This window comes from Rana temporaria, chromosome 7 (assembly GCF_905171775.1).
Source record: "Rana temporaria chromosome 7, aRanTem1.1, whole genome shotgun sequence".
In the NCBI taxonomy this organism is placed as follows: Eukaryota; Metazoa; Chordata; class Amphibia; order Anura; family Ranidae; genus Rana; species Rana temporaria.
Genome location: NC_053495.1, coordinates 51,523,715 through 51,548,720, shown reverse-complemented (window position 1 = coordinate 51,548,720; position 25,006 = coordinate 51,523,715). Strand labels below are relative to the sequence as shown.

General features: G+C 46.5%; 1 protein-coding gene across 1 annotated transcript in view; it reads right to left on the bottom strand.

Annotated features, from left to right (window-relative positions):
- The window catches only part of CFAP92 (cilia and flagella associated protein 92 (putative)), a 176,763-nt gene that overhangs the window by 116,592 nt on the left and 35,165 nt on the right, over positions 1-25,006 (bottom strand). Inside the window, exons 3-5 of the mRNA XM_040359356.1 lie at positions 24,613-24,806; positions 17,504-17,717; positions 7,263-7,376 (exon numbers count right to left, since the gene is read on the bottom strand). Of these exons, the coding sequence (XP_040215290.1) occupies positions 7,263-7,376; positions 17,504-17,717; positions 24,613-24,806 (522 nt within the window). The remainder of the gene's footprint in view (positions 1-7,262; positions 7,377-17,503; positions 17,718-24,612; positions 24,807-25,006) is intronic.

Here is a 25,006-nt window from a genome sequence, read left to right as displayed (position 1 = left end):
TTTGCACTTCAGAACGTGTTCCATGGGAAACCATGTTAAATGGACTGCAGTGCAAATCTGCAAAAAGCACTAAAACTGCATATGTGTGAAACCCGCCTAATGTCATCCCTGGATCTCTGTGCTTCTTAATGCAATGCAGGCAGATCATGGCTGGTGGTAAGGGCTGACAGTATGCTTTACATAGTTTTCTGAAAACATCACACCACCCTGCCCTGCCACCCAACCCTGATGCAAAAAATGGTGCGATTTCTATGTGGAGTTATGCAAATATGTAAACAAATTCATGGGTGGTTGCCAATTTGGAGTGGGTATTCCTAAACAGACTGCCTGAGTTAACACCTACATGCAATGCTGAGCCTCCATGATTAAACTGAAAATCCATACCAATGAATGTAATCCTGGCATACTGCTACTCCAGGCTCCTTGCGACGTTTCACATGAAAAAAATTGATGTGAAAAAACTTTCAGTACTTAAAAGGATCTCGCACTCAGTGAGAGAGAAAAGCTATACCGCACAGGCTTAAAGAAGTACACTTCTACCTCAACTGTAAGGTGCTGGGGCTGGCATGCATCACCTGGGGCAAGCAGCAACTAGGAAGAGGCAGCCGGGCTTCTGATAACATCAATGGGAAGATGGCGTTGTGGGACCTGGGATGTGGTACCTTAAGGCCTGGTTCACACCTATGCATTTTTTAGTGCATTTTTAGTCTTGCAGAAACACACTACAGTCAATTTAACATGGTTTCCTATGGATGTAGTTCACATCTGTTTGTTGATTCTATAGACTTTAACCTCTTTCCCACCACGCTATAGACAAAACACGTCTACAGCGCGGTCGAGTTGTTCCGGGGCGCGCTCCCGGAATCATCCGTGAGCGCCGGGTCTAGAAGACCCGGCGCATCACGGATCGCGGTAAATTGCCAAATCTCATTAAACCTCGTTAAACCTCTTTGCTCCTCCTCCCAAGACCACCTCCGTTTACCGCGCGATCGCTCCGTCAAATGGCGGAGCGATTACTTGTGATCACATGTGATGACGCCGGTTCCCCCCTCTCCTCTCTGTACCGATAGGTACAGTGAGAGAGGAGAGGGGGGGGGAGCGGAAGCAGCAGCTGCTGTGGCTGGATCTGTGACAAATGCAGTCACAGATCCAGCCATCCATCCATCCCTGCGCAATACTCTGCAATACCCTGCAATACTCTGCAATACCCCGCAATACTCTGCAATACCCCGCAATACTCTGCAATACCCCGCAATACTCTGCAATACTCTGCAATACTCTGCAATACCCCGCAATACTCTGCAATACCCCGCAATACCCTGCAATACTCCAATACCTTGCAATACATCGCCTATGGGGATTTTTAAGTAGCAAAGTTCGGCGCCATTCCACGAGCGTGTGCAATTTTGAAGGGTGACATGTTGGGTATCTATTTACTCGGCGTAACTTCATCTTTCATATTATGCAAAAACATTGGGCTAACTTTACAGTTTTGGTTTTAAGCACAAAACTGTTTTTTTTTTTTTAAAAAACAAGCGTTCAAAAAATTGCTGCGAAAATACTGTGCGAGATAAAAAGTTGTAATGGCCGCCATTGTATTCTCTAGAGTCTTTGCTAAAAAAGAATATATAATGTTTTGGGTTTCTATGTAATTTTCAAGCAAATAAATGATGATTTTTACACGTAGGAGAGAAATGTCAGAATTGGCCTGGGTGTTCCAGAACACCTAAAGGTGCTCCCTGTATGTTGGGCCTCTGTATGTGGCCACGCTGTATAAAAGTCTCACACATGTGGCATCGCCATTCTCGGAAGGAATAGCAGAATGTGTTTTGGGGTGTAATTTGTGGCATGCATATGCTGTGTGTGAGAAATAACCTGCTAATATGACAGAAACAAGAATTTATTTTTTATTTTTACAGAATTTTCGGTGTTTTTTCTTTTATAGCGCAAAAAATAAAAAACCCAGAGGTGATCAAATACCACCAAAAGAAAGCTCTATTTGTGGGGAAAAAGGGACAAAAATTTCAGATGGGCACAATGTTGTATGACTGAGTAATTGTCATTCAAATTGTGAGAGCACCGAAAGCTGAAAATTGGTCTGGTTAGGAAGGGGGTTTAAGTGCCCAGTGGTTAAATGATAAAAAATGAGTATTGAAAAATGCAAAATGCAACCTGCATAGGTGTGAACCAGGTCTAACAGGCCTCACATGACAATGCTGGCACAATATACAGATACTAGCACTGCCATCTAAATGGGAGTGATTCACATGCTCCTCTATGACTGGAAGTGCTGATATTTCTATTATTTCCAGCAGTGGATGGACCAGACATTCTGCCTGTTCTTCATTTGTAGATTGCTTTTCATTTATGGAAACAATAGCACAGCTCCATAAATGGAGGGAGAGGTGGGGGGCAGGAAGGCAGTCAAAGTCTTGTGCTCGTTTCCACGCTCATATTAACCCCTGCAGCACCAGAAGACTAAAATTGTGGGGGTATGGGGGGGGATTTTGGATTCCAACTGGGACAGCTAGCATACATATGTGAGTCCACTATTCCTGCCAGTGCATATATGTGTTATGCTGTCACAAGAGGTTAAAAGTAAACTTGTTACCTTTGATATTCTGTGACCTTGTTTTTGAAATTAACCTACAGCTTTTCCATTTACTTTAGGGTTTATATACATGAACTGTAGCAACATTCTGCGTACCTGTGTTTTAGTGAGCCCATTGTATATATCCCTTCCCAAATCGGCGGTAACTCATTGAATAACCTTGTGGTTTGTGTACTTTTAAATGTCATGAAAACTTCACTGTGCAGAGAGAATGATATAATACATTCAGAAGGTCAGCATATGCAAAGCTTGCTCTCAGCTAACGTGAAAGAAATGTGCTCCTGTATATCTTCTGCTGCATTTAACGCTCCCTGCAATGCATTGCAAAAATATGCTGGCCTGGCAAAGATAAGGAATATGGTATTAAAATGATGGTTTAATATTTTCTTATCTTACATGTGTTGGTCGTGACATTTTCTATATCTTTTTGCAATACAACCTGGTTTCAACTAAAAATTCAAAGGAATGACTGTAAAACTGAGTCACAATATAAATCAGCAAGATTGTCAAGGGTGTCTACATTTGTCTACAATCAGCCCGAGGATGGCAAGCCCCATTTTGTTTATATACCTCCAGCAGATTCCAAACAGCTTCACAGCCCAACATGTTTACAATGGAATGATGGTGTTTATTTACTTAATCATTACGTTTACAATTAAATGTTTAAAGCAACCCTGTCAAAGGGATCAGTTGTAAAAATGTTTTTTTTTTTTTTTTTAAAAAGGCATCTATACTAGTGGCGGCTGGGGGGGTCAAACAAACTGAAAAATTAAACTGTTAGGAAAGCAGGACTGTAAATAGAAATTTATCAGGTGATTATTTATCATTACTGCTAGATAGAACTGTGTCCATCAATTGCAGCCTCAATATGCCCGTCACAGTAGGCCAATCAATCATATCCACATTTCAAGTAAAAGAAAAGAAAACCATTTAACAAAGTGTCCTCATCAGAGCCCTCCTTTACATCAGGTGTCCCAATCAGAGTCCACCTTTACAACAGATGTCCCCATCAGTATCCACCTATAAATCAGGTGTCCCCATCAGAGTCCTCCTTTACAGCAGGTACCCCCCTTTACATCAGGTGTCCCAATCAGAGTCCACCTTTACAACAGGTGTCCCTATCAGCATACCCCTATAAATCAGGTGTCCCCATCAGAGTCCCCCTTTACATCAGATGTCCCCATCAGAGTCCCCCTTTAAATCAGATGTCCCCATCAGAGTCCCCCTTTAAATCAGATGTCCCCATCAGAGTCCCCCTTTAAATCAGATGTCCCCATCAGAGTCCCCCTTTAAATCAGATGTCCCCATCAGAGTCCCCCTTTAAATCAGATGTCCCCATCAGAGTCCCCCTGTAAATCAGATGCCCCCATCAAAGTCCCCCTTTATGTCAGATTTCACCATCAGAGTCCTCCTTCACATCAGATGTCCCCACCAGAGCCCCCCTTTACATTAGATGTCATCATCAGGTCAGAGTCCGCCTTTACATTAGATGTCACCACCAGAGCCCTCCTTTACATTAGATGTAACCACCAGAGCCCCCCTTTACATTAGATGTCACCATCAGATCAGAGTCCTCCTTCACATCAGATGTCCCCATCAGAGTCCCACTTTACATCCAATGTCTCCATCAGAGACCCCCTTCACATTAAATGTCCCCATCGGAGTCCACCTTTACATCAGATGTCCACATCAGAGCCCCCCTTTACATTAGATGTCCCGATCAGATCAGAATCCTCCTTTACATTAGATATCACCATCAGATCAGAGTCCTGCTTTACTTTAGATGTCCACATCAGAGCCCCCCTTTACATTAGATGTCCCGATCAGATCAGAATCCTCCTTTACATTAGATATCACCATCAGATCAGAGTCCTGCTTTACTTTAGATGTCCCCATCAGAGGCCCCCTTTACATTTGATGTCCCCATCAGATCAGAGTCCTCCTTTACATTAGATATCACCATCAGAGCCCCCTTTACATTAAATATCCCCATCAGATCAGAGTCCCCCTTTACATTAGATGTCCCCAATAGAGCCCTCCTTGATATTAGATGTCCCCAATAGAGCCCTCCTTGATATAAGATGTCCCCATCAGAGTCCCCCTTTATATTAGATGACCCCACAGAGTGCTCGTTTACATTAAAAGGTCACCATCAGAGCCCCCTTTACAATAGATGTCACCATCAGCTCAGAGTCCTCCTTTACATTAGATGTCATCAGATCAGAGCCCCCCTTTACATTAGATGTCACCATTGGATCAGAGTCCTCATTTAAATTAGATATCCCCCCACCCCCAGTACTCGCAGCTCTCACACAAGTCACCTGTCATCCATCTTCGGAGGTGCGCGGTTGAGTCAGAGAAACCGTAAGTGAAAGAACAGGACCCGCCAATCACACACCACAGCAGGGAACAATGATAGAGGGAGTGTTCATTGCACAGAGCTCAGCACCCCGGGGACTTTCTAAAGGAAGCCAATAGAGCTTCTTGTTTGCAATCACGTGATTGTAAACAGGTCATGCTTCCCATAGCAGCTGTGTGTCCGGCATCCCTCAAACACTTAAAGGACAAGTATTTTTTATTTTATTTTTATAAAGAGTAGCTTGGGTGGAAGGGGGGGTGGTGCCCCTGCGCCTCCTATGGGGTGGGCCGTCACAATCTATACTTAAGCTTCGTACACACTACCAGCAGGTTGAACAAAAAAACTGACAGCTCAGGTCAGAGCCCCTGTACTAACAATCCAATGTTAGTACATCAATCTCCCCTGCTGTGCTATTGTGTTCTGACGGAGGATCTGGAGCCGGTCGGGAGATATTTTTTGGGCGGACCGGCTGTCATAAGCATGAGCAAATGTTTGATATTCGGCCCGTGTGTACTAGGCTTTACTCTTCCAGTGGCCCATGTCTTGAAACACCACTGCTTCAATGCTCCCCTGCTGTTGCAGGTATTGCACACTTCCATACCTGCTCATCCCACCAAACATAGTTGTTCCTCCTGCAGACCTGTATATCACTACAAGATGCACAAGCCAACAAGAAGAACCTGATTGTGGCAGAGAGAGCAGGTACCCAACACACCTGGAAGGGTCAAATATCTGCAGTAGACAGGTAGCAGTAGTGTGTCAAGTCACAGGTCGGTCGAAAGCAAGAATAGATGGGCTTCTTTTACAAGGCTGGCCTTCCTTAAAAAGTAATCTCGTGGTTATAGGAAAGGGGGCAGCAAGCATGTGCCCATCACATCATGAACCATACCAGAGGACACATGCATTCACATTTGTAAGAGAATCCTGGAACCTGGAAGGGTGATTGTAAAGCACATGGTCGCTATGTTGAGAGGCAAGGGTCTCATCCCAGCATCTTGGCTCCAAAACGGAGAGTCTGCAAAGAGGGACTTTGCAGAACCTGAAAGATCCCCCTAATTTAGCAGCTAAATAACAAATAATGGCCACTATTTGTAAACAATGTCACTTTGTACTGCATCTCCAAATTTAAGTGCAGCTTTAGGGCATCCCCAAAGCATGTTATTTGAAAGATGTGTGTATTTTGAATGTTGCCCTTTGAGGCCCATTAAAAAGGACCCTCTATTTATTTTTTCTATTGGTACATGTTCCCTATAGCAGTGCTTACCTACCTATGCCCTTAAAGCTTGCACCTTTGCACTGAAAAAGCCAGAATAAACTAATAGGATTTGTCTCCCATATAACCACCTCCCCTATTTGTAATGGTGATGAATTTGTAGTTTAAAACACTGCCGGGCTGTGGCCTATTTGCAGCCGGGCCGCGAAGGCTGCACTTTGTGAGGTGCGGCAGCGGCCAAGCAGAGAGGTGACATCTCTCACCGCCTGGATCAAAGCACTTCCGCCCACACAGCGGGGCTGCTACACTGCAGCGAGGCGGGGGAGCAGAGAGATGAGATCATCTCTCACTGCCCGCCCCGCATTACTGCTGTTCTCCCACCACGGCAGGTGACAAAAATGTTTAGTGGCAAACCACATCTGGTGGCAGGTGACATGGCAATCCACACCAGGTGGCAGGTGACATGGCAAGTGGCAATCCACACCTGGTGGCAGGTGACGTGACAAGTGGCAATCCACACCTGGTGGCAGGTGATGTGGCAATCCACACCTGGTGGCAGGTGACGTGGCAATCCACACCTGGTGGCAGGTGACATGGCAATCCACACCTGGTGGCAGGTGACGTGGCAATTCACACCTGGTGGCAGGCGATGTGGCAATTCACACCTGGTGGCAGATGACATGGCAATCCCCACCTGGTGGCAGATGACATGGCAAGCGACAATCCACACCTGGTGGAAGGCGACTTGGCAAGTGACAATCCACATCTGGTGGTAGGTGACGTGACAGGTGTCAAACCGAGATCTGGTGGCAGTTTCTGCATTATGGTGAGTTGAACTATTTAATTTTATATCACAATGCAATGACAGAAATAATGTGCTTCAATCATCCCAACACCATATCAGCCATTGTTCTGTGATGATTGAAGCGCTAACACCAGCCATTTCCCAGATAAATTGCCCGCGAAAAGCCACATAACTAGTGTGCCATTATTTGTCACACCTAGCTAAGGTCATCCTACAGCTAAATGCCAGCTGTGAGTCTGGTAAATATTCACATTGAAACCTATTAAAAACTTACCTTGAGCACAGAGATTCTCCTGAAACACCACGCTGCCATTTTTCTCAAGAATAAAACTCGGCTTTGGAAGGCTGTCTTCAAAAAGTTTCCTTTGATTCGTGACTGATTGTTTCACTGCAGTAAAAAAAAAAAAAAAAAAGTCACCAAATGTGTTTTTACAAAAAAGCTAGCCCACTTTGTAAGCTTTAAGTTTTGCAACCCCCAGAAAATGTTTAAAACAGCCTGTTTTGCAGCTTGTTCAGAGAAAAATAAAATATGTATACGTGTTAGCCCTGGTTCACATTGGAGCGATTTGGCACCGATTCCCAAAAATAGTTTCTGTACTACTTTTGGCGACTTCGGAGTGCAATTTCTATAGACATCTTTGCAGCAACCCACACAGATGTCTCTGAAATCGTCCCTGAAGTTGGGACTGACATGCCGGAATAAAATTGCGCAAGTTAAACTGAACTTACATGATTTCATTCCCGCTGTCAGTGTGAACCTGGACTAAACGTGTGGATTACTTCCACTTTAGGTGAACTTATCAGGTTCATCATTGGTGTACAACATTACTGGTCAATTGGATTGTCTCCAATTCAGCTTACGATGCCGCTCTGGTCCCCGCCTCCACCGCCGCCTCCGCTCTGTCTCCACCCATCTCAGCTTACGATGCCACTCTGGTCTCTGCCTCTTCCTCCGCCTTGTGTCCGCCTCCACCACCACCCTGTCTCCGCCTCCACATTCCTTCCAGCCTTTTTTGCATGCACTGACTGTGCATAGTGGCAGAGATTGCTGGCAGCTTTTTTGGCAGTTTTTTTCCCCCCAACCAGCAGGCTGCGTCCTGAGGCTTGTGTTAATGACGTGTGTGCTGCTATACAGGGAGGTACCAGAGCTGGGCCAGGTAGGAGAGAGTACAGATGTGAGGAATTTTTAGGCGCAATCCTGACCCCTGCATTGTGTACGTAGAGCAATCCTGACCTCCTCCACTCTGTATGTAGCGCAATCCTGACCCCTGCACTGTATTTGTAGCGCAATCCTGACCCATGCACTGTGTACTCAGCGCAATCCTGACCCATGCACTGTGTATGTAGCGCACACCTGACCGATGCACTGTGTATGTAGCGCAATCCTGACCCCTCCACTCTGTACGTAGCGCAATCCTGACCCCTCCACTCTGTACGTAGCGCAATCCTGACCCCTCCACTCTGTACGTAGCGCAATCCTGACCCCTCAACTCTGTACGTAGCGCAATCCTGACCCCTCCACTCTGTACGTAGCGCAATCCTGACCCCTCCACTCTGTACGTAGCGCAATCCTGACCCCTCCACTCTGTACGTAGCGCAATCCTGACCCCTCCACTCTGTACGTAGCGCAATCCTGACCCATACACTGTGTACGTAGCGCAATCCTGACCCCTGCACTGTGTGCGTAGCGCAATCCTGACCCCTGCACTGTGTGCGTAGCGCAATCCTGACCCCTGCACTGTGTGCGTAGCGCAATCCTGACCCCTGCACTGTGTGCGTAGCGCAATCCTATACAACCAGCCCTTTGAGGGCAACCATACTGCTGATGCGGCCCCCGATGAATTTGAGTTTGCCCCCCCTGCCTTAGAGCGTATATAAAGCCAAAACTATTTTTTTTTTATTTTGGATACAGCCCCTTGTCTGTGTCCCATGTAGTAGATTTCCCTTTGCTTTCTGTGCCAGAGACACAGCTGAAAGTAAGAGAAGATCCCTCATAAGCATAGTGATATTACCTTATAGACAGGTTTACCACGCTTTTACATGAAAACCAAGAATAATCAGTACACAGAACTGCTGTCAGAAATAAAACTATATATTTTTTGTTTGTTTTACTTTGTCACACGTTGTTAGCAGAGTTCTCTGTTCCTCACTTTTCTGTAACAAATCCAAATTATAATAATATACAATGTAGAATACTTGAGGTATCAGTGTCAACCACAGGTGGAGTTTCAAGGTAACCAAATAAAACAAGGAAAAGAGTATAGCTGAATCTTAAAGGAGTTTTTATCTTAACACATTCTATGATAAAAAAAACTTCTGCGTGTAGCAGCCCCCCAGCATCCCCCTAGATTCCTACCTGAGCCCCTTCTCTCTCCAGAGATGTCCACAATCTCCTCAGCCATTGAGGACACTCCTACTGGTTGGCTGAGACAGAGCAGAGGTGCCATTGGCTCCCACGGCTGTCAAAGTCAGTCAGCCAATCGGGGGATAAAGGGGGCGGGGCCAGGCCGAGGCTCCGTGTCTGAATGGATACACGAAGCTCTGACGCAGCTTGGGTGTCCCCTGTAGCAAGCTGCTGGCTGAGGGGCACTCAAAGGAGGGAGGGGCTAAGAGCAGTGAAGAGTGACCCAGAGAAGAGGAGGATCCAGGCTGCTCTCTGCAAAACCAACTGCACAGAGGAGGCAAGTATAACATGATTGTTATTTAAAAAACAAACCTTTACAATCCTTTTAAACCTTATCCCCGAGGCACACATTGAAGACTCCTACTACCTCCTCCATCTCACCCCTCCCATGGAGTTGAAGCAATGTTTTACTGAAATACGTTTGCAGTCCAGGTATTTTATTGCGCCATTTCTAAGTAAAGGGGACATTAGTCCAGCTCTGCAGGTGTGCTCAAGCTGCCCCATCCCCTTGCACTCATGTAATAGCCTGCAAACTCTCTTCTGGATCCTGAGAGGCCCCCTGCTCCTGTACATAGCAGAGAGAATACCCGGCACACGAATGTTCCACAATCGTGGATTTAGATGAATAAAATGGGCTTTTAAATTAATTTTTTTATGCCAGCGGTTAGTTAGGGAGATCAGCTTTAATTACATAAATAACTGAATTTAAATTAAATGTATATATATAGTATTAACAAATAAGGAGAAGAGTAGCTGACGTATTAACAAATAAGGAGAAGCGTAGCTTCAAAGCTTTTCTTACTCTTGTTATAAAAGCGAATGTAACAAGCATTAGGTTTTATATAGTCTTTGTCACAATTACTTAAAGTGCAATTTCGGGGAAGAATTCAAATCCAAAGTCTGCCATACACGGATCGAAATGTGTCTGGTTCAGCAGGGAAAGGTTTAATTTCGATTCATGTATGGACATCCTGATTGCACCCATTGATCGACTTGGGTACAACCAGCATGTTGGATTTTTCTACATGCAATTACTGCAAGAGGCTATAGCCTATAGCTTATCTATGACATGCATTGTTAATAAGGAGCCTTTCCTAGCTGTGCCTTCAGCAAACACATCTTCCTGACAAATACAGCAATATACTCTCTGAAATGTAATCCATATTTCTCACTCCAGGGACCAGAGAGGTTTGGCTGTTTGTTATCTTCAGGGGCTCTGGTCCCCTCACCGCCCCTTGTCGTGAAGCCAACAAACACGCCAGCATGAAGAGTGTTGGTGGTATTTTTTATAATGACACCATCATCAGCCCCCCAGTCTTATTTCTGCTTAGCCTCCCTTTAGGGACTAAGCCAAGTTCCTTCTCTTTGTCTGTGGCATAGTTAGAAAATGCAGGAGATAAGCCCAAATGTCTGCCTTCAACTCCTCTTGTGGCTCCGCCCACAGACAGGAAGCACTTACCAGGAACCATGGAACATGTAATCCCAGATACAAGAAAGAAAATGACGTTGCATTGCTGCACACACCATCCCTCTGGCATCCAAGTATAGCCGAGAAACCGCCGACAATGTCACAGATACTAATATATAATTTTCTCTTTTATGCAGCTGGTGAATTAAACGATTTAAAATGGGATGGATGCTATCATGTCGTCTGGGCCTGCCCAGACATCCGGGACTACTGGGGTGGAGTGGTTGCAGAAATCAACGCCGCTACTAGACTTCGGGTGCCACTGGACCCTAAGGTTCTCCTTTTAGGTGTCATGGACTGTGTGACTCAATCTACACATGCTAGACTGCAATTGTTTTATCTCTGTTTTTATGCCATGACTATGGTATAAATACATTAACCCCTTATCTGCTAAAACCCACATTTTTACTCAACCTTTACCTTAATAAATAACTGACACCACTACTGTAATCTTTGGAGTAAAAACTGGCCGTAGCAGCCTCCATTTATTTTAAATAACCTTTTAAATATTAAATAACATTAAATAACATTTTCACACATAACCTTTATTAGACCTGAGATACAATATTTTTAACCCTGCTGGTGCTGGACTTTGCAGGCACATTAACACACTTGTAACCATTCTAAAACGTTTTATGAGCACTGCTGTACCTAACTCTGGTCTTAGGCCTCAAGCCGAAAAACTGACTCAAAGACGACCAACTGACCGCAGTGCCCCCATTAACCACTTGTCAGCTACACCTTGGTAGACTGGACTAACAGCCCCTTCAGAACCCATACCACCTCTGGGTAATGGCATCCACTTCAGGGTAATTTCTTCTCCTGCAAAGTCCAAAACACCCGCCACCAGCACCCAAAGGTAACTCCTTACCTTTGGGCGCACCTCCACACCCTCAATGCTCGCTGTATCCTGTCCTGTAGGCCCAACACCCACATGTCAATCCCCACGTCAGTCAAATGAACTCCATCTCTCAGCTGATACCTCCACGTATCCACCTCCAACTCAGGGTGTCTAACCACCAACCCGCCGTTCCGAATCACAAATTTAGCCACGTCCCGATTAATCTTTCTCCTGGTCCTGTTCACACCTTCCCATGATCTAGCCATCCGCCATGAAGACCTTCCCACAATGTCAGACCATATCACTACCGTTTCCGGGTAGGACATGCGAATCCTCAAGAAATCAAACTTGATGTCTCGTGCGACATCCAACATAGAACGCACCCCCAAGTCGTTGCCCCCCGCATGGATCAACAAAACGTCCGGCGGTCGATCCAAGCGTGCAAACTTGTGCACTTCCGGCACCACCCTGCTCCACAACATCCCCGGGAATCCCAACCACCGCTTCCTGTCTTGGGACCCCCAGTTGGCGACCGTTCGGCCGCATATCCGCTCTCGCAGCCCCCCTACGCACGAAGGAGTGGCCCATTATCCATACCAGTCCCTGTCCCGCACCTGAAAGACAGCAAGTAAGAAATCCATCACCACAAGCCCATCGGGAGATGCTCCCATCCCCGACTACCAACATGTTCCCTTTACCAAAAACCCCGATCCACTCCCCATCACCCTTGGAGGTGGCCTAACCTTACTTTCCCTGGACCTCTATTTTGTTGCACCACCGCTCACCCCTAATTCTACCATGAGCTGAGGTCTGACATATAACCGAAACCTCCTCGACTCCCATCTCCCAATCCTTTTCACCAATTCATCGTCCAAGCCACAACGTACTGCTTCTGTCGCGGCCCCAATCCGAAAGGAATGCGCCGAGAACTCCTGAGCCACCAGGCCCAATGCCCCCAGACACCGTCTGAACACTGTCACGAACTGATACCGCGACAACGCTGTCCCATCCTCGTGCACCAAGAATGATCCACTTAACACTGGCCGTACATCCAAAAATTCCCGCACTACCCTAACCGGGCATAATTCCGACCCTTCAATAGGGAAGACTCGCACCACTTTACCCTTCCCTTTCTGGTCCGTCTTGGACCGGCGTAGCAACAATGCGACCCCGTCTTGCTTCCACACCACATCCTCAGCTAACATGCCACCCTGCACCGTCTTCGAGGGGCTAACCAACTCCCCCACTCGAAAAGCTCCAAAGAATGCCAACGCGAACGCCGCGTGAAACAATAACACTTCAAACCGGGACGAACACAATGTCCCCAATTTTTCCATAATACCCCTCAATATTTCAAACGACACAGGGCGCCGGGAATCCGCCTGACGCCCCTGCTTCCTGTAACCCTTGAGAGCCTGCCGGACACAAAATTCCTTAGTAAAGTCCGGGCGCCCTTGCCACTTAAACAGAAAAGCCAAACCAACAAATCCTCCCTATGTTCCTTCCCCAGTCGCACATAGTGCCTGGGCGACCTGACGCCCGCTGTGGCCGCCGAAAGGCGCCTGCAAAAGACCCTCCCCATGGGGAGAATGCGGCAAGCAAAATTTAGCTTCCCCAGGAGCGACTGAAGCGCCCGGAGTTGCACCTTCCGCAAGCCCACCATCTCCTGAATCTCGGCCTTGAGGCCCACCAACTTGTCCAGCGGTAACCTACATTCCATCCTTTCCGAGTCAATCACGATGCCCAAGAATTGGATGACCGATCTCGGTCCTTCCGTTTTCTCGGGTGCCAGCGGCACCCCAAATCGCTCCGCCACGTGCTCCAACGTGGCCAACAACACTGCGCAAATCCGCGACCCCGCCGGTCCAACACAAAGAAAGTCGTCCAGGTAGTGGATCACGGAGCTTACGCCGGACACATCCCGAACCACCCACTCCAGGAACGAACTAAACCGTTCAAACAGCGCGCAGGAAATGGAACAGCCCACCGGCAGACACTTGTCCACGTAGAACTCCCCACCCCAATGGCAGCCCAAGAGCCTGAAACTATCTGGGTGGACCGGCAGGAGCCGAAACGCCGCCTCAATGTCCGACTTGGCCATCAAGGCCCCCCGGCCATACCGCCTGACCCAGCCCACCGCAGCATCAAAAGAGGTGTAACTCACCGTACACTCCTCCATGCTGATAGCGTCGTTCACAGACCCCCACTTTGGAAATTTGTTTGGCTCCTTCTTCGGCACCACCCCCAACGGGGAAACCACCAAGTCGTCCAAGGGAGGCGAGACAAATGGGCCCCCCATACGGCCCAACGCCACTTCCTTTCGCAGTTTCTCTGAAACCACATCCGGGTGTTGTAACGCGGAACGCAAATTCTTAGCCACCGGGGGACCACGGCCAAAGAGCACGGAGTGTTAAAACCCACCGAGAATCCCCTTTCCAACGACAGGGCGGCCGCCCTGTCAGGATATCTACCGAGAAACGGTCGCATCCTTTCCACCATCACCGGAGTCCTCCCTCTTACTTGAAGAATCTCCGGGACGTCCCTTGCCTTGCTTAAAACACCGGGAAGAGGGGTGATTGCCACCACAGCCGGAGCACTCGTGCTTGAACCGGCAAGACCCTCCGAACCTGCAGTTTCCCTCATTAAACTGCCAGCAGACCCCTTTCTTCTTTCCGGCCGACTGTCCTGGGGAAGAGGTTCCACCGCCCCCCCCCCCTGAAAAAACGGCGTGGACGTCCGTGGGGCCGACATAAGCCGCATCCAAAGGCCAATGTCCTTAGTGTCCCACCTAATATCCGGCCTGATAGCCTGGCGTTGCCGGAACTGCTCATCATACCGGAGCCACCCTGTGCCCCCGTAACACCGGTAGGCCTCGCTAATCGCCTCTTGGTAACTGAAAAGCGCCGAACAATGTTCGGGGTTTTTCTCACCGATCACGCTCGCCATGATCGAGTAGGCCTGCGAACAAATTCGCAAAAGTCCTAGGTATAAGCCTATACCTCCTCTTCTCCTCGTCCTCTTTCTTGGACTCTTCCGGCTTAACCCTATCCAGGTTAAACTTTTCCAGCGGTAGCAACGCGAATATCTCTACATATTCACTCTTCCAAATCTTTTCCCGCACCTCCGGCTTCAAATGCGAACCCAGCGGTGCCTCCCAACACGTGTAAACCTCCCCTTTAGCCGCGTCCGCCAACCGGACCAACTCTTCTTCGCGGAATCGACCCCCGCATCCCCCTTTTCCGTAGGAGGCACCACGGCACCTGCCGCCACTGCCCCTACCTCTTGTCCCTTGTCCACGGGCAACACAGCCCCCGGCACGGCGACCGCTACTGCAGGCGCCGTAACCCCGGATCCACCCGCCGTTCCCCATGCCGCCGCCGGGCTGACGGCGGGGCTGACCCCACCACCCTTCAGCTGGCTAACCAACGTCTCCAGACCCGCCAGGAACCGGTGCAAACCCGCATCCTCTCTCGACTGTTCCCCCAGCGCACCAGAATCACCACTACTCACCCCTGCGGGCACCCCCACTCGACTACGGGGACCCCCCCCCGTCCCCCCGCTAACACCCCCACATTTTGTAAAGTAGAAGGAAAAGCCAAAAGCGACTCACCGGGCTGTCTGGAAGCAATCCCACCAGCCGTCCGGCTGCGACCTCCGTCCTGGGCACGACTTCCTCCTCCGACAGCTCCCCTTCCGATCGATCTCCATGCCGACCCTCCTCACCAGATGAAAGCCCACCAGGCGACTCGGGCCTGGGAGCCCGCGGGCCCAGAGCTGGACTCACTCTCGCTGCGCGCCCTGGACCCGTGCACCGACTTCCGCGTAGCTTTTCTTGGCGCCTCGGACACTGCCGTCTTCCCCTCCCCCTCGCTCCCTCACCACGGGGCTGGATTGGAGGTGGCTAGCCGCGGATGCTCAAGAGCTAGCCACCGCAGGGACAGATGTGTTTTGCCGAGGCTCTCGGCCCTCCGGTGCAAAACCGGGGTTGGAGCCCGCATCCCTCCGATCATCTCGCCGAGCGGACCTGGCCGCCGCATTGGAGCCCCCTGGCCGCCCCCTCCCTGTTCCCCGCTGCCGATCGGTGGCCTTCTCCTGGCGCCCCCCCGCCGCCGACGCTGTCCGTTTTGCGGGTGGGCCCGAGGGGGCCCGGATGGGGCTACCCCCTCTCCTGTGGGACCGGGTGGACGGTCCCGGGGAATAACGTGCCGGGACACCCTGGATCGCGGGGTGTCCCCCTCCCCCCCCAGGATGGGTGACTCGCTGGCTATGTCCTGGGTGGCAGATTGCGCCCCCCCCCGCTCGCGGGGTGCCCCCCCCCCACCCCCCCGAACGGGTGCATCATTTTCAGTGTCCCCGGGCGGGAGGAGCGGCCCCAGCATAGACTGCAGCCACCCCTCACCGCGGAGATCCGCCTCCTGCCTGAGCTGGGCGAGCATAGCCTCGACCCCAGCCATGGTGCAGGCCGATGGATGTGGCAAAAATTTAGTCCCCGGCTGCGGCCTAGCGGCGCTCGTTTTTTTTTTTTTTTTTTTTTTGGGGATTTCTGGCAGAGCCTGGCTTCCCCCAGCAGCGCTGGTCTAAAACGCTGTAAAAACGGCAGGAAATGTCCCCGGTCGCGGCCTACCTCACCCCTTTCTAAGTCTGGCAGAGCAGCAAGTCCCCTGCAGAAAATTCGCCCCTCGTGTGTTACCCGGGAAGCGTGGGAGGGGAAATATATAACCTCCCTCCCACTGCTCTCCTTCCTTACTGAGCCCTCCCCCCCGGCCAGAGCAGGGCTTTTCTTTAACCCTGTCATGGCCGGCCCTCCGCCTATGTCCTGCTGCTCTTTGCTCCGGGCCTCTCTGGAAGGCGTTGCTGCGTCAGTGGAAATTGACGGCTCCCCCTATGGTGACTCAGTGGCTTATGCTGGTTGACTCAGTATTGCCTCTTTACAAACTGACGTATATGGGCCGTAAATTCCCCTTAGAAGTTTGACAAAGTCTGGAAGTCGTGGGTGACAGCTAGAGCTATCTCTGCATAGTGACATAACTGATGATAGCCTTGGACTCTGAGATGATCTCTGCGACTGGGTGACGACTCTTTGATACCATTTGGTGCGATTTGACCTCCTCACCACCTCCCACATGTTTGAGAGGCGGCCTCTTCGGGCCGTTATCCTCTGGTCCCAAAATGCTAAAACCCATCTGCCAGTGAGCCGAGATAGACTGAAGGTGCACATTGCGCCTCATGGACCTTTGTAGTCTCCCACATTTATCCCCCATCGAGATTGGTGCTTGTTGCCCTGAACTATAAGTAGGTAGTGTCCGCCTTATCCGGCTGCCCACTCTAGACCCGATGGTGTATACCCTTATGTATTACTCAGCGATTATCCTGGTAATCTTTTTGTGCTGAGCTCTGTACTGAACCTTTGCTGTAACACAGTTTTGTTGTTTTATTTTTTTTACTGTTTTTCCTTTTTTTACCTTAATAAAAACATTTCTGTAAAAAAAAAAAAAAAAAAAAGGGATGGATGCATGTATGGACATAGGTGTAAAAAAAAAGTAAATAAGGCACTAATCATAAAGTTGGGCTTTAAAATAATACATATTTGGGGGGAATTTACTAAAGCTGGCTCGCTCAGAATCTGGTGCAGCTGTGCATGGTAGCCAATCAGCTTTTAACATCAGCTTGTTCAGTTAATCTTTGGCAATAAAACCTGGAAGTCGATTGGTTTCTATGCAGAGCTGCACCAGATTTTGCACTCTCCAGTTTTAGTAAAACCCCCTATTATGTCTAACAAGACAAGAACAAACAGAATATTACCTTCAGACTCCTCCCCATACTTCACATGTGACACACGGAATGCCTTAGGTCGATCAAATCTGGCTTTTGCTGATACTTTGTCCTTTGTATCCCATATGTTCACTTGTATCTGATGTGATAAAGCTTTCATTAAAGCTTCTTTTGTCACCTGGAGATCAATGCTGTGGCTCCATGCCAACCATATTTTGTCACCTTCTTGCCACGGCTTTATTAACTGAGAAAGGAAAAGTTTAAACTAAGATTGTGTATATTTGACAAAACAGATCTATACATTTCAGACTGGGATGAATGTCACTGGACCTATATAGCAGGGGTGGCACAGGATGATTTTAATATGTTTTATAGATTTTACCTGATTAATTCATCATTGTCTGAACTAGTGACCTGCATTTCAAGCAACATACAAGTTGCAGCATTGATCAAACATAAGCCTTTTAACAAAAAAAAAAAAAGCAACGTGATATTTTTCATATGTCAATGCCTACACACAATATACAAAAGTAGCAAATACTGTATAAAAGACACCTATACTAAATATATTGGCTTTTTTTCACAAAGCTCTACAAAGAACCATGGTATGTAGCAACTAATCAAAATTCATTTAGTCTTGGTTTAAATACCCATACTGTTGCACTAGAAAGGTTTTTCAAGGATACACTATAACAAACTTCACATTTCAACGGCAGTGACACCTGCTGACAAATTGTGGTATTACACAGAAACAAAATAAATGACATTTACTAAGACACAGGTCAGACTCCAGTCTGCAAAGGTATTGAAAGCTGACTCCAACAAATATTATCTTTATTTATTTTTGAAGTGGGGAGAGGAGGTAGGATCAAATGTTTTCTTGATAAGTCTTTTAAAGCGATAGTAAACTGCAAAACAAAATAAAAAATCCCCAAAAATGGTCCCCATGCAGGATAATACAGTGCCTTGAAAAACAAATTCATACCCCCCTTGAAATTTTCCACATTTTTGTCATGTTACAACCAAAAACATAAATGTATTTTATTTGGGGATTTTTTTTGTGATAGACCAACACAAAGTGGCACATAATTGTGACGTGGAAAGAAATAAGTGAAAAGTGTGGTATGCATTTGAATCAGCCCCCACTCTGATACCACCAACTAAAATTTAGTGGAACCAATTGCCTTCAGAAGTCACCTAATTAGTAAATAAAGTTCACCTGTGTGTAATTTAATATTAGTATAAATACAGCTGTTCTGTGAAGTCCTCAGAGGTTTGTTAGAGAACCTTGATGAACGAACAGCATCATGAAGGCCAAGGAACACACCAGACAGGTCAGGGATAAATTTGTGAAGAATAAAATCACCTCTGGGTGTCTTACGTGTGGATGTTCCTGCGGTATGTAAAAATATTAGAATCATTTTTTACATTTCAGAATGGGGTGCCTTCAGACTGATCATCATTTTAAAGGGTGCCTTGATGGAAAAAAGGTTGAGAAACACTGGTTTAGATCAGAGCATATCAATGTCTTAGGATGGCCCAGTCAAAGTCCAGACCTAAATCCAATTTTAGACAATCCAAGACTTGAAAATTGCTGGTCACAGACGCTCTCCATTCAATCTGACAGAGCTTGAGCTATTTTGTAAAGAAGAATGGGAAAAAATTTCACTCTCTAGATGTGAAAAGCTGGTAGAGATATACCCAAAAAGACTTGCAGCTGTATTTGCAGTGAAAAGGTGGTTCTACAAAGTATTGACTCAGGGGGCTAAATACAAATGCACTCCACAGTTTTCACATATTTATTTGTAAAAGATAAAAACCATTTATCATTTTCCTTCCACTTCACAATTATGTGCCACTTTGTTGGTCTATATAAGGCACTGTAACATCATGTGCTAGTGTGCATCACATACTAGCACATTATGAAAGACTTACCTTAGAACAAAGCCCTCGAGCTATGTGAGGTCACTACAGACAGGGCTTTCATCTTTACCCAATCTTCCTTCCCGATTCGCGGGCTTCAGCTGTTTGACTGTGACGAGCCACAATGACAGGTCTTTCAACGGCGCACATTTAGGAGATATTTACTGTACCTACAGCTAAGCTTTATTTTAGGCTTACCTGTAGGTACAAGTAAACAATTACTTGTTACAAGCTACTACCACAAGCAACATAGTCCAAATTCCTTCTCAAACTGACTGTCCCTGATCTGCCACTTTCATTAGTTGTTTTTTAGTTTTGTTAACCCTTTCACGCCGAGCGTACGCATATATGCGTCCTCGGCTTTCAGGGGTTGTACCGGGATGATGCCTGCAGCCGCAGGCATCATCCCGGTACCGTTGTTTAGAGCGGGCGATCGGCTTTCCAAACATAACAACCGATGCGGCTAAAAGCCGCTCGGTTGTTATGCCGGAGGAGCGGGAGGGGACATCCCCCCCTCCCGCCGCCTCTCGCCGCTCTGACCGGGCCTCCCGTCCCACCGGGAGACCCGATCCACGATCCGGCGCCTCCAGCGTCTCGGCGCGCTCTGAAACAAAGCCGTAAACGGCTTTGATTCAGTGTGCGCATTGAAACCACGGAAGCGGCGTCATGACGTCACTTCCGGGTTTCTCGGCTGCCAATGGCGCCGGATTTAAAAAAGTACACAGTATTCAGAATCGCCGTTTTCGGCGATCTGAATACTTTGAAGTGCAAAGGAGGGCTCGGAGGTCTTTTAGACCCCGATCCCTCCATAAAGAGTACCTGTCACGACCTATTGCTGTCACAAGGGATGTTTACATTCCTTGTGACAGCAATAAAAGTGATCAAAATGTAAAAAAAAAAAAAAAAAAAATGTAATATTAGAAAAAATAAATACATAAATAAGAAAACAAAAAAAATTTTTTTTAAAGCGCCCCCCTCCCCGCGAGCTTGCGCAGCAAAGAAAGCGCATACGGAAGTCGCGCCCGCATATGAAAACGGTGTTCAAATAACACATGTGAGGTATCGCCGCGATCGTAAGAGCGAGAGCAATAATTATAGCACTAGGCCTACTCTGTAACTCTAACCTGGTAACCGTAAAAAAAGTTTAAAGCGTCGCCTATGGAGATTTTTAGTTACCGTAGTTTGTCGCCATTCCACGAGTGCGTGCAATTATAAAGCGTGTCATGCTTGGTATCTATTTACTCGGCATAACATCATCTTTCACATTATGCAAAAAAATTGGGCTAATTTTACTTTTTCATTTTTTTAAAATTCATGAAAGTAAATTTTTCCCAAAAAGTTGTGTTTAAAACACCGCCGCACAAATACCGTATGACATAAAATATTGCAACAATCGCCATTTTATTCTCTAGATTCTCTGCTAAAAATATATATATAATGTTTGGGGGTTCTAAGTAATTTTCTAGCCAAAAATATGGATTTTAACTTGTAAACACCAAATGTCATACATAGGCATAGGCATGAAAGGGTTAATCATGGAGGCTCAGCATCGCATGTGGAAGTTACCTTGGGCAGTTTGCTTAAAAAACACCCATCCTCCAGACTGACCCCCGTCCATGAAAGATTTTTGATATTTGCAGAACTCCACCTAAAAGCCAGGTCGAGGGATCATGAGGAAGTAGTGAGGCAGGGTGCTGTGACGTTAGGAAGCTATGTGCAGTGTCCTGTCAGCCAATCACACCAGCCATGATCTGCCTAAAATGCATTATAATGGTTGTAAACCTCAGACATGAAATATGAACAACGCATACCTCTCTATAGTGTGTACTTGTCTCAATTAATAACACTTAGCCCATGTGGCAATGGCACCATCCGAATAGGTGCAATGTGGACTTTGTGGCACTGCATCGATTCCCAAAAGAAGTTCCTGTACTACTTTTGGCGACTTCAGTGGTTATTTGAATAGACATCTGTGCATGAAACGGCACAGATGTCTGTCAAATTGCCCCCGAAGTGGTTATGACAAAGGCCTTATAGGCTGAAACGCGTCAACCATTCCTATTTGCATTTGTCCACTGTGGCTTGTTAATAAACACTACTAATATTTAAGAGCAACAACCGGAGTGCGGATCATCTTTTCTTCATTACTCTACTCAGCCAGCGACTGTGGATCAAGCACCCGGGAACCTTGCTTTCTATGTGATGTATGGGTAGCAGCACTGACTTTTTGTTTATATTTTGCCCCCCAAGTCGGACTGCATTGCTGGTTTGAAATCGTGCGAGTTCAGCTGAACTTGCACAATGTCAAACGCGCCCTCAATGTGAAACTGGGCTATCAACATGAATCACTTTTGACACATTTTCCTGACACCAAATGAAAAAAGGTGACCGGGGGAAAGACCTCCAGCTGATTGACTGCCTCAGCTCTGTTCTTGTGTGCTGTGTGAAAGGGGTGTGTCCCTTCCCTCCAATCAGGTCTTAGAGCTCACCTCACTGAGCTCTGCAAAGTGTAACTTCAGCTCTCCGCCCCCTTTTTCTGACAGTTCAGACAAGCTTTATAAATTCCAGATTTTGAACAAGAGAAAACTTCAGATAAACAGATAATAATAATAATAAATTTTATTTATAATGCCCTTTACCGCAAAAGATCTCAAAGTGCTACCAAAAAAAAACAATTTATACAATGAAACGAACATCTAAAAAGGAACAAAAGGCTTTACTAAAAATAAATGTCTTAAGACCTTTTTTAAAACAATCAACAGATTGAGGAGCCCTCAGAGTGTCAGGAAGGGCATTCCACAGGCGCGGGGCAGCTGCACAAAATGCCCTGTCTCCCATTGTCCCGAGTTCTAGGTATATGAAGAAGGTTTGAATGAGTTAAGCTGCATTCACACCTGAGCGACAAAACGCCCGACGCCGGACGCTTCTGCCGCTAGAGGGGAGAATTCCCATTGCTGTCTATGGAGATGGTTCACATCTCATAGACGCCGAACGCCTGTCGCCTGAAAAAAAGTTCCGGACCCTTTTTTTCAGGCGACAGTGGCGTTTTCCCATTGACAGCAATGGGAAGACTTTTGAAAAAAAAAAAAAAAAAAATTGAAAGTTTCACACCCGCGGCAAAATATGCCGCTACCGCCGAACGCGGCTGTCGCTCAGGTGTGAATGGGGTCTAAAGCAGAGGGAAGAATGTGTTGTGTTTTGTAATTTGAGAAGTTCTTTAAGGGAGGGAGGGGCACGTCTATTGCTGCATTGATGTGCAAGAGGGGAAACTTTGTACTCAATCCTGGCAGAGATGGGAAGCCAGTGGAGTGAATGAAGAATGGGAGTAATATGCTCATGTTTCCGCACTCTCATGAGCATCCTTGCTGCAGAGTTTTGGTTGTACTGAAGCCTCTGCAGACTCTTTCTGGGAATCCCAGTGAGAAGTGCATTACAATAGTCCAGTCTGGAGGAGACAAAGGCATGAACCAGCTTTTCGGCATCGGAAAGTGAGAGAATGGAACTAAGTTTAGATATATTATGGAGGTGGTAGAAAGAGGTCTTACATAGGTAATGTATATGAGCTTCAAAATTGAGTTGGGAGTTCATTTTTACACCAAGATTTGTAACTGTTGATGAGAGGGGAATATTTGAACCAGAAAAAGTAATGCTGGTTATGGATGATGATTTGGTCTGATGAGGAGTGCCAATCAGGATGACTTCAGTTTTGGAGCTGTTGAGTTGAAGAAAGTTGTGCTCCATCCATACCTATCTCCTCCAGACAGGTGGTAAGTACAGATATGGATGACTGGGAAGATTGGGTTTCAGCTGTTGCATTAACATGTGTGTGTCATTAACTGTGTGTCATCAGCATAACAATGGAATGAAATTTTGTGACGGTTGATAATTTGACCAAGAGGGGTAAGGTAGCAGAAAAAAAGAATGGGGCCAAGGACTGACCCCTGGGGGACACGGCAAGTAACTGTGTGTGAATTAGATTTACAATGGCCAAGGGAAATGTATTTTGTCCGGTTTGTGAGATACGATTAGAACCAACTGAGGGCTGTGTCATTGAGTCCAATGGTGAGATGGAGCTGGTTTAAAAGAATGTCATGATCAACAGTGTCAAATGCTGCCGAAAGGTCCAAAAGGATCACAAAGGAGGGAGAACCAACATCGGATGACATGAGGAGGTCATTTGTAACTCTGACGAGGGCAGTCTCTGTGCTGTGAGCAAAGCGGAAATCTGACTGAAATTTTCAAAGAGGTTATTGTATTTGAGGTGGTCCTGAAGGTGGGTGGCAACTACTTTCTCAAGTACTTTTTAGATGAAGGGACGATTAGAGATGGGCCTATAGTTGGATAAGACTTTCGGATCTAAAGTGGGTTTTTTAAGCAAAGGTATAATAATAGCATTTTTTAAAACAGAGGGAACATGACCAGTTTGTAGGGAATGATTTATAACAGCAGTGATCAGGGGACTTAAGACAGTAATATGAGTTTTTACCAGAGAAGTTGGAAGAGGGTCCAAAGATGTGGAAGGTTTCATCTTCCAGATAATGTTCTGCACCTCTTCTGATGACACCTCAGGAAAGCAGTTTAGGGGTTTGAAGACGATATAGGTTGAGGGAACAATTTGAGTGGAAGGACCAGAAAGGGCAGAGCGAATATGTGAAATTTTTGATGTAAAAAAAAACATGGATTCATTGCACTGCTCTTCTGTAAAGATAGTAAATGAAGGGGAATTAGGTTTAAGAAGATGGTTTAAAGTCGAAAAAAGCTGCTTGGAATTGCCTGGGCCATTTCTGTTGGCATTGGAGTAAAACTGTGACCTTGCCTCTTTGAGGGACTGTGCATACTTTTGTTGTTGCTCCTGGTAAATTTGTTTGTGGACAGTGAGGCTAGAGGCTTTGAAGCGCCACTCAAGGACCCACCCTGCTGTCTTCATCTTACAAAGGTCATCTGTGAACCAGGGAGCTGAGTGAGTGAAGGGGCATGAAGGTCCAAGAGGCTGCTAAGTTGGTTGTTGTAATAATCAACTGTTTCGTCGACTGTCAAAAAATGTGTAGAAAGATGCTGAATGTCTGCTGCCAAGAGTTCTGGATTTCTGTTTTTTAGATACAACTTATGTAGGAGGATTTGTTTAATCTCTGGGTATATGGAAGGGTGTACAACCACTTTAAAGACGCACACATGATGACAGTCTAAAATATTGTTTGCTAGCTCATTCAACCTACCTGAGACTCATGCTCCATATACAGCTTTGCCACAACCCCAAACATCACCACGTCAACTTTAGTGGGTTCTATGAACTCCGGAAGCAGGGAGTATTCAAAGTGGAAATATTTTTGTGCTTTTGGAGCCTCAATCACCTTCTTCTGATGCTTTTGTCCTTTTTTCCCTTTGTGGGTAGCACCAAGTTCAAGGTCTTCTATAAAAATAACAGAACAGTCATGAATTATGAATCCATGTTATGAACAACTTACATTGCAATGATATTTTAAGAAAGAAGAAAAACAAAATAAAATCTTTAAACAATTAAGGCGAAAATCTACAAAAAAAACCTGCAAGCAGGGTGGATATAAATCAATATTTAAATAATCGGATTTTTTTTTATTTAAATAAATAAGA